This window comes from Melospiza melodia, chromosome 15, assembly GCF_035770615.1.
Source record: "Melospiza melodia melodia isolate bMelMel2 chromosome 15, bMelMel2.pri, whole genome shotgun sequence".
In the NCBI taxonomy this organism is placed as follows: domain Eukaryota; kingdom Metazoa; phylum Chordata; class Aves; order Passeriformes; family Passerellidae; genus Melospiza; species Melospiza melodia.
This window is the reverse complement of record NC_086208.1, coordinates 8,692,282-8,705,989: the sequence shown is the minus strand read 5'-3', so window position 1 is coordinate 8,705,989 and position 13,708 is coordinate 8,692,282. Positions and strand designations below refer to the sequence as shown.

At 42.2% G+C, this 13,708-nt stretch overlaps 1 protein-coding gene across 4 annotated transcripts in view; it reads right to left on the bottom strand.

Annotated features, from left to right (window-relative positions):
* Window positions 1-13,708, bottom strand: part of ATOSA (atos homolog A) — a 47,571-nt gene that overhangs the window by 19,067 nt on the left and 14,796 nt on the right. Inside the window, exon 1 of one of the 4 annotated variants that reach the window (XR_010029617.1) lies at window positions 10,590-10,786. The exons of 2 other annotated variants lie outside the window; for them this stretch is intronic. Coding sequence is in view for 1 of the 2 variants with exons in the window: in XM_063169658.1 (XP_063025728.1) it covers window positions 10,590-10,743 (154 nt within the window). In the remaining variant the exon portion in view is untranslated. Of the gene's footprint in view, window positions 1-10,589; window positions 10,787-13,708 lie in introns of those variants that run through there. One more of the 4 variants, XM_063169658.1, reaches the window with a different exon arrangement.

Here is a 13,708-nt window from a genome sequence, read left to right as displayed (position 1 = left end):
CCATTAGCAGCTTACCAGATGAAGCAGTAGACTTTGTATTATTTAGCTCTCTTTTTAAGAGAGCCATATGTTATCAAAATCTTTTGGACTTGACCCAAATTAATGGACAAATCCTATGGCCTCAGTGCTTCTACTGAGCAGTTAAGACTTAGGCAAAAAAAACCACCCCTTTTTTGCATTCAAAAGCCTCTGATACCAAAGCCTATATTGCCTACCTAAAGTGCTCAGTGCCTTCACAAAGCTGTCACAGGTCACTACAAGGCACAGACAGTTTAAGATGTTCAGATAAAAGACCCAGTGAATAGCAAATTAGCAAGATGTAGTGAATCAAGCCAGGTACATATTCTGAAATAATCATCACTCAAGAAACAGATTACATACACAATATTGATTTATGTAAACAGATGAAGCTCCCTTCCAAGTTCAATTTACAAATACAGCCTCTGTTCCTGTATCAGACCTATTATTTCAGAAGCAACCAGTTTCTTGCCTTAAAAATGGAAGAGAAGGCCCAACTAGCTAAAGAGACATATTTATACAGTTATATTGGCTGCAGTTACAAAAAACACCACGTTCTTTCAAAATAAAAATGGCATCACTAAAAGGTCTGTGTTGAACTAAGAAATGCTGCAGCATTATAAAGACAGGGCCAGTACTTTAAAATTATGTCAGCAAGGGAATCAACCAGTTATTTGATCTGGATTTAAAAGAAAATAAAATTAAAGCACAAACAGCAAAAGGTATCAAGAAATATATTTTTTCCTACAAAGTTCATGTGGCATAATATCTTTTTTTTAAGCTCCACTAGATTTATATATCATTTAGCAACTTCTAAGAGTTTTTATAAAGAAAAAATCCTATAACTATTGAGAAGCCTGGTAATTGTTCCTATACAACAGACACAGATGATGCAAGTTGATGTAATTGAGGACAATGTGGAATGACATTTATAGAAACAGCAAACTCAGTGTTTAGTTTAAAAAGTCTTACTGTGTGTGTGCTGTAACTGTTTGGTTTTGTATATGAATCAGCCCTAGGACACATCATATATTGTGTATAGAATAGCCTCAATCCTGTAACCTGACTATACAACTGTGATTATTGTTCTGCTTCGTTTCTAGCACTGCAACATGCTAAGTATATAGCATAAAACATGCATCTCTGCACTGTCTGGGGTTTATTCTCCTTAAAATAGCAAAAAATCCAGTTAGCAGACACAAGTAAATAAGAATTAAAGTAATAAGGCACTGCAGCCCTCTAACCAATACATTATAAGTAAAGGTTATTGACCAGGTGGGCACAAGAGATAGCAGCAGGTGTCAGACTACTCTAGAAGGAAGAAAGAGAAACTGTAATTTAGACTGAAGCTACTGTGCATAGAGCAAAGCATACAATACTGGAGAACTGAATATACAATACTGGAACTTTGTTTTCCTTTGCCTCCTGCACATATCAACCCCAGCAAAGACTGATTTTCTACACCTTCTCAAAAAACAGAAAAGCCCATTTAACCAGAAATGTCAGAGTCTTCAAATCCTTGTCCTCCTACCTCCACTACACACAGGTGCATGAGCACTGGAATACAGAATAAGAACCCACAATCCCCCGCCAAACTGAAATTGGCTCACATCCTGAAACACCAATTAAGGTTAGTTATGTGGTAGTAGGGATTCACAAATCCACTTAACTGTAACCCAAGGACTCTCTGAAAACTTCAGTTAATTGAGTTATGCTTAGCTGACTCCTTTCCCAACTAGGTCACGCTTGTGCAGACCAACTCCCTTCCCTTTCCTATCACAGCTTTTTCTGTAGTAATTACAGAAGATGTTTTCCTGAAATACATGTTTTAGAAGAGCATTTAATGTGTTTTCTAGGCTCAGGCCAGGAAACAAAGACATTTGGTATCACGTAACCCATTGTGTTCCAAGTGCCACCAGAGGATGCCTCTGGGAGCTGCTGCCCTGTCCTGCCTGGGCACAGCAAGGCAATAAAGGGCCCCAGCAGAGCCTCTCCTGCCCTGTGCCACCCTCCCATCATGACCAGGCTGTGATACAATCACCATCTCTCCTAGTCCATGCTTATTTTATTGTCCTAGAACCTCTCATAACTGCACTGCTCACCACAACTGTCTACCAAACTTGTCCTCTTCTCAGAAAAAGAGCTCATTTCTGCAAAGAGACTTTCTTCAAAGAAAGACAATTTAGTTCAACTGAGAGTATCCTTTAATCCTGACCTTTACTGATTGAGGGCTACTTCCTTTGAGAGTCCATGAAACAACTAATAAGTGTCCTTGAATATGCTCTGTAACAGCCCAGACCTTTCCTGGAAAATCTTTAGGCACCCATAATGGATTTTGAAGGCCCCTGATTAAAAGTAATCACACTCCTATTTTACTTAGAAAGTTGAAAACCAGTAGGCAAAATACTTAACAAAAAATGGACTGTATGGTGTAGCCTGTTGGGATTCCCAGCTGACGAAGCCCTGCTCCTGCCCTGCCCAGTGGGCACTGTGGCATGGCTTCCCACATCTGCTCTCTCCTTCCTTTCTCAAAGACTAAAAGCATGGCTTAAATACTTGGATTTCTTTCTTGTGCTTTCAGCACAGGCAGCCCTTAAGGAGACACTTCAGTTCAAGGGTGCCATGGCAGGAGAGTCAGGTACACTGGAGGAGAAGTGGCTGCACTGTCAGAACTCAGAACCCATCACCTCCCAGCAAGGGCAATGCCCTGCTTTGAAAAAATTACTGCAAAAGCCCTTCCTGCAAATCAATCAACTCTGAGTAAGTTTTACATCTTGCTATTCCAAGAAACAGGTTAAAGGTACTTCCACATTTCAAGAGTAAGGCAGGGATTCAAGAAACTACTGTAAAGGAAATGAAACACAATGTAAACCTTTGACTAACAGCTTCTCTTCTGGAATTAGAAACACCTACGGATGCTTTGGTTAACTAATTCCACATTGTGCTTCACTTCAAAAGAAAGTTGCCCTTGAATCCCCCAAATTCAAGATTCTCTAAATGAGCAGTCATGTTGTGTCTGCATATTACAAACCCATAATTATATCTGAAGTCACACGCTTCAAAAGCTTTGTAATATTAAGAGTTTAGGTATAATTTAAGCTATCAAGGGTTAAAGTTATGAGATGGCCTACTTTTTTCAAGAAACAAGCTATTAGTTTCTTAAACTCAAGCAAATGCAGTGAACTGATTACCTTAATTTAGGAGGAATCCTATACAGAATGACACATTGCCAACTGTCTTACATTCTTATGGGTCAAGATCTTTGAGGTCAGGGACAGCCATTGTGAAAACATGAAGAGAGCAGCACCATAATTCATCTTATTGTTACTGTTTGCTTACTTTTTCCAGGGTGCCAAACTGAACCACTACCTGGTGGTTTTGATACCTGGGTATCAAAGCAGTTCAGCTGTAGGCAGAAAATGGCAGCATGGGAATTTATATTAGAATTGATACATACCTGCTATTCAAATAAAATAACAGTATAAGCAACAAAAACCTCTGGTCCTACTTAGTTTCACATAAAACAGGGAGAAATTCACCTGCTTCTGTGTTGTTATGCCAGTTTATAATCAGAAAAACCAACCAAAGCACACACTATCTTGTAAGTTAGGGAGGTTATTTAAAACTCAAAACAGAGCTATGTGGAGCTGATGAAGTTATTGCAGAGTTGCAGAGCAGTAAGAATCAATCAGAGCCATGAGGTGCAGTGCTGCATGAACTCCCTGGGTGTGTGTGTATCACTGCTCATCTCCTGCACGTTCCTGCTGGATGCCTCTCACAGCACCCAGGGCTAATCTCCAGGCAGCTTTACTGTAAATAGAGAGACTGGCTTTAAAACTGGGCCAGGGGGGAAAAAAAAAAAAGTGCAATTCACACTTTGCTAAAACTTTTTCAGGTTCAAACAGCTTAATGAGTACAGACATAAAATCCATTTAAAGCTTAAGTTTTTTGCAGTCATCTCAGAAACTACTGCTCCCTGGGAGTGTAAAAGGCAGACTGTTAAACTGATCTGGGTGTTCCCATCTTGCTTCCTGCGTTTTGGCTGACATCCTATTTTGCCATCACCATGCTGCTTACTGAGTCACTTCTCTCCGTCCAACTGTAGCTTCTATTTTTATCTAAGCAACAACAGTTTAATGTGCTTCTTTTGATTTTTTGGCACTAAACCGAATTCTAGATCCAATATTTGCATTTTGAGCAGGGAAACTGGATTTGTATTCCCTTAAGTGGACAAAGAAAAGGAATAAGAAAAAGTGGTATCAGCTGAATCGTTTCTTGCTCCACAATGAAATCACAAATTGTAAAGTAGGTCAATCATTACAGTTTCAACATCTGTATTTAGTAGAAGGAAAGCAATGCCTGAAAACATGAACTTTGAGGCTTATTTCAAACGTCAATTCATGAAAAGTTGCAAGAGAACATGTATCATGTAAAATACAACTGTCTCCACTCTATCCTGACATGGTAAATAAGTATTGAAATATCTGTGTAAAGCCGTAAGACTATCAGTGCTGGAATGGTCAGCAGTTTAAAAATAAGCCAGTTGTGGGGAGAGAACATTTTCATTTTGCTGGCCCCTAAACTAAAGGTGCTACTTTGTACCAACATGCTACAGCTGGACAGGTCCTGAAAGCAAAGAGGACTTGGCTCAGCAAATGCCCTTAAGAGCACATCAATTTCTGTTTTCCTTTATATTACCATTTCCTACATTGTGATTACATTAAATGTGACTACATAAAAAAACCCCTGAAGTTGTACTATAATGGAACAAAAATGCCTAAAAGGAGCAGACCAAGTAATTTCCATTAGTTCATCTCTAGGTTTTTACATTTTTCCCTTGTTTAGCTGATGCTCTGCCTAAGCTAGCAAGTGTTAGAACAAACTGCATGACACAAGGCACCTATCTGAACAAAACAAAAATTTAAACCCCAACAAAGCAAAAGGATTTCTGTCAGGTGTTTCTGTTCATTTCTAAAAGAAAATAATTAGGAGAAAACAGCTCTTTCAAATTAGTGTGTGGTGCTGAGTATAGAATAGACACTTGGCTGTAACTGGAAGGGAATAGAAGGTTTCTATCTGGCCTTCACTCACCACCAGTGCAGTGATTTACTGCCCTGCTAAAGATGCTGATAGAAACTTTGCAGAATTATATTGGAGACAAATTTCTGTTTTAAATTCCACCCTAGTCCCAGAGGGTAGCAAGGGCAATGTGGAGGTTGGACCTAGGCACAGGCACTGGCACCACAATGCAAAACCCATCCAAATGCCCAGTTTGGGCAGCTGAAGGAGCCCTGTGTCACCCTAGAACAAAAAACAGCACACTTCATTTTACAGAGTATGTGAGAATCTCTTCCTGAGGTGTTTCCTTGGCAAATAACTGAGCATTTTTTACACTAAAGCACAGATTTTCCAATACAAAATTTCTATGTATATAATTTTTTCCACGCTTCCCTCACTGGTATGGATGACTTTCATAAAGACTTTCCCAGCCAAGGGAACTTTGGAGATGGGAATGATGACCACCTTCATTATGGCTGCTCATTAACTCAGAAGGAGCTCAGCAGCAGCCACATGGCTGAAGAAACATGGGCTGAAGGCTTTCATCAGCTCACTCTATTTCACCTTAGCTGCAAATATCATTCTGCAGTGACTCCACAGCTGCTGCTTTCTTTTCAAATGAAACCCAGTGTGTGTTAACAATGAAAAAGCACATCTATTTAGCTAATCCTCACCTCTTCCCGAAGGCATATCATCCATGTGACAGTTGCAATTGAATACTGGGAAGTCTTAACTCCCAGGCCAAGACATCCTTCCCATTAAACAGGTTGATGGCAGCTCTGCATTAAATTCCAGATGTGACAGCAATTTTATAGTACATAAATAAAAGTGTGTGCCAGAAATTTTATTTCAGGCCCTACACACAATACAATACAGGATGACATCCATAAGTTTCAATTTTAATTTGTTTAACAATCCAGCCTGACAAAGATTCAACTACTTACACACTTCTGTACTGTTTTATACAGAGATTGGTTTAGAGATGGAAAGCAGTAATTTGTGATAATAAATCACTTCCAGATGTTACTGGAAAACAACAGAGACCTTTTTAAAAGTCCTGCAGTAGGTATTTCAATGCCTATGAGAGCTGCACTTAAAAAAACTAGATGTTTGCACCTTTTGCTGACCAGATTTTTGCTGAAGTGTCACCTGGTTTATTCCTCTGTAATGTTTCTTCACAACAGAAACAAGTATCTTTGGGCTCAGCATTTATAGGGATGAAGTGTTATCCTTGCCAAACATACTGGTTTCTAAAATTTCCCCATTGACACCAAAATTTTTCTGTTTGGGTTATTTCATGCTTTATTTTATCATCTCAAATATGTATTGTACTTAGAAACTTTGGCAATATACTTTCAAGTGTTCTTGTGCTTCTTTTTCTATTAATATAGATAAAATAACACTTCTTTTCTGAGGAGAAATATAAAGTAGCTTTCAGCTTTCAAAAGGATTTTTAGCAAATTGTTTAGAAGTCATTTAGTGCCTGACAAAACTGCAATGGGAACACAAAAGTCTCACTGGGAAAAGCCATCTCTATTCAGTGTGTGCACAGGTTCCACTCTGGTTTACACCCACCAGGCACAGGTTTTCTTCCCTAAAACCATTGCAAGGAAAAGAACTGCTACATCATGTGCCCTTTGCCTCAGACCATAGTTGGACTTGTTTGAAAATAAACCAGAGATTGGAAAGTGCTGTGTGAGAGCTCTGACTCACTTTTGGGTGGAATCAGCAGGCATGCCACAGCTGCTGGAGTCAGGGAAAGCCCCTGGTAAAAGTACCATGCTGACTTATGGGATCACACTTTATGGAAACCTTTCACTGAGCATTCAGCCCTCAACAAAATATTGTCGACTAGGCAAGTGAGGTTTCATAAGCACCAAAACACTCAGAAAACTTTCAACAACCAATACTCAAACACTCATCTCCACACTGTGGTCAGGTGCCAGTGGGCCTGACTGATGGTTTTTGAAAACCATGCTGCTGACAAAGCTCTTGTATGCCGAAAATCTCCTCAAAAGATACCTATCAGTATCTATTTTTAATAGATATTGGACTTTCTCAGCTTTACTGTGGTTACAAAATCCCCAATCAAAAACAAACCAGAGAAGACTGTGGGACAGGGGTGGGCAGAAGTCTACATTTTTTTTAAAAAAAAACCTAGTCTAATTTTTGGTGAGTCTATTCTATTGAAAGACCACTAAATAAAATAAAACCAGACAAACAACTCTCCCATGTGTGATTAGTATGTGATTTCTTCAGGGGCAAGAATTTTACAGGTAGCACATTTTAAAAGTTTTGGTTTTGTTACTTACATCACAAATTGGGTAAGAGTGTAAAATAGGTGCTATCAGCAAGTCACCGGTGCAGCAATAAACCGTGCACCCATGGAAAAAGCAACCCCTCCCCCTCAAGGATGGATAACACTCAATTTCAAATATCCTGTTGTCTTAGAGGAACCTGCAAAAACCATAAAGTTATGAATGAATGCCAGCACTGTTACCCAGGTCAGCCAATGGCCCTGATCCAGATAAATGAAGGCTAATTGGTGTTATTTTTAAATTCCAGAGAATATGACAGTCTGTGCAGTTTTCCATGGGGCTGAAAAGACCTCATGGGCCAGGAACTAAAAATCTGCAGCTGCTTGGACAGTAATGAACTTGTAGTTCAATACAAATCATCAAAATAATCATTGTACATGTCTAGATGTATTTCACCTGGGCAAGTACTGAATTGCTTGATGTATGCAGTTTATCCTTCTCTTTGCTTTCACCCAATGTGAAGACTTGACAGGATCTAGCTGAGTACATTTATCTTGTTACAGATCAGACTGACCTTAAGATCTAAAAAAAAAAAAAAAACCAAAACAATCAGACTAATGAAACTCTAGAGCACCAGACCTTGGAAAGTACCTTTTTAAAAACTTGAACAGTGAAATTTCAAACAGCATACTTGTTTGCTTACAAAATTTAAGTGTCTGCTTTCCCTCTCCCCTTCATTCAACCATCCTTCCAGGCTTGCACAGCAGCTTTGAAGGCTACCAGAGCCATCCAGCCACCGGGCACCTCACAGAACAAAACAAGCTTCTGACAATCCCAGACACAGGACACTCACACCAAGTGCCAAAATTAACACTGCTAGAGCAGGGATAATAGTGGTGTATTCACCATGTATCTGCTGAAAACAATTCTCCCTTGAGGGGGAAGAGCTCACTCAGGCTGCTGCTGGCAGGGAGTGAGGCAGGGATGGTGGGGACAGCAGGCAAAGTGTCCCTGCACGGGGAGGACAGCAGGCAGAGTGTCCCTGTGTCCCTGCACTATGGGGACAGCAGGCAGAGTGTCCCTGTGTCCCTGCATGGTGGGGACAGCAGGCAGAGTGTCCCTGTGTCCCTGCATGGGGGGGGGGACAGCAGGCAGAGTGTCCCTGTGTCCCTGCACTATGGGGACAGCAGGCAGAGTGTCCCTGCACTATGGGGACAGCAGGCAGAGTGTCCCTGCACGGTGGGGACAGCAGGCAAAGTGTCCCTGCACTATGGGGACAGCAGGCAGAGTGTCCCTGTGTCCCTGCACGGGGGGGCAGCAGGCAGAGTGTCCCTGTGTCCCTGCACGGGGGGGACAGCAGGCAGAGTGTCCCTGTGTCCCTGCACGGTGGGGACAGCAGGCAGAGTGTCCCTGTGTCCCTGCACGGTGGGGACAGCAGGCAGAGTGTCCCTGTGTCCCTGCACTATGGGGACAGCAGGCAGAGTGTCCCTGTGTCCCTGCACGGGGGGACAGCAGGCAGAGTGTCCCTGTGTCCCTGCACGGGGGGACAGCAGGCAGAGTGTCCCTGTGTCCCTGCACTATGGGGACAGCAGGCAGAGTGTCCCTGTGTCCCTGCACGGTGGGGACAGCAGGCAGAGAGTCCCTGTGTCCCTGCACGGGGGGACAGCAGGCAGAGTGTCCCTGTGTCCCTGCACTATGGGGACAGCAGGCAAAGTGTCCCTGTGTCCCTGCACTATGGGGACAGCAGGCAGAGTGTCCCTGTGTCCCTGCACTATGGGGACAGCAGGCAGAGTGTCCCTGTGTCCCTGCACGGGGGGGACAGCAGGCAGAGAGTCCCTGTGTCCCTGCACGGGGGGACAGCAGGCAGAGTGTCCCTGTGTCCCTGCACTATGGGGACAGCAGACAGAGTGTCCCTGTGTCCCTGCACGGTGGGGACAGCAGGCAGAGAGTCCCTGTGTCCCTGCACGGGGGGACAGCAGGCAGAGTGTCCCTGTGTCCCTGCACGGTGGGGACAGCAGGCAGAGAGTCCCTGCACTATGGGGACAGCAGGCAGAGTGTCCCTGTGTCCCTGCACTATGGGGACAGCAGGCAGTGTCCCTGTGTCCCTGCACGGTGGGGACAGCAGGCAGTGTCCCTGCACGGCACTGACCTGGAGTCACCCACCGGGCTGGGCTGGGCTGGGCTGGAGCTCATTGGCCGCACGCGTGTTTGTAACACCCTGTACTGAGGATTCTTGGAACGTCCTTTCCAGAGAAGCACAGGGCCAGGGCTCACCCCTGCACGGCCACTTGCAGGCCAATCTCCCCAGCAGCAGCAGCATCCTGCTCCTCGAGATAAACTATCAGGTTATACAAGAGGAAAGGATCCAAAGCCTGCTCGCGTGCTCTGAAATCAGGTGACCCGTGAGTCAAGGGACAGAGTAATAAATTATTAGGAAAAACAAAACACTACACTAAAAATAGTGAACACGAGCAGCACATGAAGAATAACAGTTTTTATCTAGTCAAAGCTCAAGGCCCTCTCCAGCCTCTTTTATATCTGGGCAAATGCAGACAAATAAAACCTTACTTTAGTTTCTCCTTGATAATTCACAACTTTATATTTTATTAAAAGTAAACAGCAGGGGGAAAAAGCCCAGAAAGCTGAGTTTTGAACCAGCAGAAAAAGTATGAATGCCCAAAGTAAATATCCAATGCAACTTCAATCAGAAAATACCAAAGTTACTTTCTTTCAGGAAAAAATGTTCCAAGATGAATTCAGCGCAGATATACCAAAAGCTTCACTTCAGCTACTAACACAGTTCAGGCAACATTAAGGATTTGCCCACTTGTCAGGTTTAACAGATGTAATAAATTATTGTGAACGCTCAAGTTAAGCATCAGGTAAAAAAAACAAAAGCCCTTCACAAACATTCCAGAATCCAAGTGCCTGAGACCCATAACTTATTTTGTCAACCCTCCCATTAGCAAAACCATTATACAGAGATTTTCTAGTAGAAATCAATAAAGAAAATAAATTTTGTTATTATCAGGGGACAACAATGCATAATTTTGTTGGAGAAAGAGGATTTTTTTCTAAGAGATAAGAAAACAGCAAGCACAGAAGAGTAGTCAAAAAGACTTAAAGTTTCCATTTAGAAGTATCTGATTACATTGGCTATTACTGTAAACAGCTGGTTTTTTGCAATCACTTATCTTCAAGAACTAATAAAAAACACATCTGAGAGATTTTTAGCACAGAACATTTTATTCTTACCATGTGAATTAGTGGCTGAAGAAAGTTCTGAAAGCATCAGAATCTGGCATGGGAACCCAGACAACAAGGAACCTGCCCTCTTTATCCCCAGAAAAACATGTAAACTGGGTTCACTACACCCTCCTTGCTGGGCTGAATCCCTAGGAAACAGCATTCAGAGAATTGCTTTTAGCATGAGCTGGTTTTCCTCTCGAGTATGGAAAAACGCTTGTCTGAAATCCAAAGATTTTCCTCAGAGATAAATTCCTCGCAGTCCTAGCTGGAAGCTTGCCCTGCCAGTGGGGACCTCTGGGCTGGGCACTGCCCACGTGAATGCCAAAGCAAGCAGATGGCACTGCCTTATCTGCCTGCCCAGGGCAGAGCCAGCACTGCCCGCAGGATTTCTCACAGAATCTGTGTGAAAAAGGCACACACAAGATTATGCCTCACCACCACCCAGCCTTGTAAGGTACCTCTGGTCAGTGCCTAACAGGAAGCCATATTTTCCTGTTCTTTTTGTCTCTTAAAACATCATCCTTCATAACAAGAGAATTACCTTTTTTATCTTCTCCTTTCAAGATCCTCCATGGCTTACCAGCATTCATGTTGTCACCCACTCACTACTGCAGCAAACTGGCCTGTGATTACTTTAATCACCAGTCCTCACTCCCCCTGTGTTGTTCTACACTCTTGATTAAAATGACTCTGCTTTGCAGCTTCTCCATTACGGTGATAAAGGCTTGTTAGCCTGTGGGAGCACAGTTTATCTGTCTCCATCAGTATTATCCCTTTGTCTCCACACAGCCCTCTGTTGGAAGCCATTGATTTAGCGTTTGATACTTGCATAAGGTCTGAGGTGAGGACAGTCTTTTGTTCCATGCTTGTAGAGTACCCAGTAAAGCACAGATACCCAAGTGGGAGTCTTAATTTGTACAACAGCTACAAATAACGCCATGAATTTGCTTCCCTTCTCTTTAAGTCCTCTTATGACTGAGTTACACACCTGGAGGAGGAAGAAGTCCTTGATCCATCTGACACAGCAACACAAAACAGTGAGCAAACACAGCCTGAGAATATAGAGGCTTGGTACACAACTACATGAAGTACTTTCACTCTGTAAAGAAGCCACTGCTGTAGTCAAGACCCACAAGCACAGATGTACCTCACAAACACAGCAAAAGCTGAGGAATCTACATGTCCTTAACAGCACTGATAAAAGAGACAACAGGTTGTTCCTGCTGTATGAGAAGTGACCTGGACTCAGTTATATACAAAGCTTTTGTTCATGACTTCCCAAATGAAACCCCACCCTCCATGGTATTTTCAGTGCCATGAAGCTTAGTCTAAAACAACAATCTTTCAGATGTCTTACCCTAAAAAGAGATATTGATATATTCTCGTTTGAATTTAACTACAGTAGCTACAGCACCCACAGAGTAACTTCACTATAAAAATAAGAGAGCACTTGGGGCACCTCCAGCATCCTGCTCACACAGCCCAAGGCCAGTGGGAGTCAGAGGAGAAGTCACATCCACCCCACCACAGGCTCCTCCTCACCCCTACCATGCCCAGGTCAAAGGCAGAGAGCTTCTTACCTCCTGCTCCCTTTCCCCTTTGTGATGCCATTCAAGTTGCATGAGGCAATTTTCATCTTTAGTTAAATGGAAAGCATTCAGAGAGATCTGCTCAGATTATAAACTTCTGCATTTAAACTCATGTTTTAACTGCCAGGCATTTTAAAGTATACAGTACTTCAGACATCTTTTGGAAAGATGTTATAGGAACTCCAATACACAAGGCCTCTAGGAATTCATATCCACATATTCTTAGTTTACCTTTTCTCCTTCTCCAGCTGGTTTGCTTTGCCTTTTAAAATTTGTTTTAAAGTCATAAAACCAACAAGTTATCTTGAGTTTCATAAACTTTGCTAAAACTGGAGAGTAAAACGTGTTAGTTGCCATGGCAGTAGTGAGGAGTTGCTGGGTCAGGATGTAGAGAACTTCTCTTGTTCTGTCTCATCATTTGCATCAGAAGTTCAGCCATCTGTTATTAACTATTTAACAACAGTCTTGCTTGTTAGCACTGGTGCTTGCTATTTAAGTCTCCCCACCTTCAGCCCTTTTGAAAATCTCCTAATTAAAGGAAATTCATCTGAGGGCTCAGTTATCTTTCAGGTAGGATGACCACCATTACTTCAAGTTGGCCAATATTCTCCTTTCTCACCAAGGAAAAAGCAAACACTTATGCAGACACCAACCTCTAGAAGCAGCAGCTTTATTGTTAGACAGCAATTTGAAAAGAATTTCATCAGACAGTAGATGATGTGGCTGAACTCCAAGGGAGGCTATATCCCTCCGTTTAAGTACACTCCCCTCTACATTTTCTTCCCAAAGTTCCACAGCATCCCTCAATCTTCTTTATCCCAGCTTCTTGATATAGCAAAAGAAAAGTTTTGTAGTTTTATTTCAGAGGATGAATAGCATTGATTCATCCATGTGTTGCTAACAAGTAAATACTGTCTTTCATCCTCTGAGAGAATCTGAAATATGTTTGCCTACTTGCTGCATACATGAAGAAAACAAAACTTAGTTATTAATTTCCAAGCATAGAATTCTGGAGTTAAAAGCATTTTACCTTATCTCTACTCTGCTATCTTCATTTAAATCTGCATAACCTAAAGAAAAATACTCTCAGTCTCATTCTAGGAAAGCAGGCCAGTCTCGATGCTCCTCACTCATCACTCCCTCACTAAGAAAGTGGGAGGCTGTACAGTGACAAAAGGGAACAATGCATCTCACTGCTCCTAAAACTACTTCATAAAAAAACACACACACAAAAAAAAAAAAAAAAAAAAAAAAAAAAAAAAACCAAAAAACCACCAAAAAAAAATCCCCAAAAAACCAAAACCCAGTACAACTAGGGGCAAGGAAGAGGCCTTCAGCAGGAAGCAGGAAGTCTTTGTTTCAGTCATTTAACACCCCAACATATGTTAAGAGCACTCTGTTCACAGGTACACCCAGCGAAACTCAGATCCTCCAAAATTACAAAGTGGAAGAAAATTTTGAAAAATACTTATGTGGAATACAGAGAGTTGCAGGGCATCAGAAGACACATCCCAATAACAAGACTATTTTCCAGGC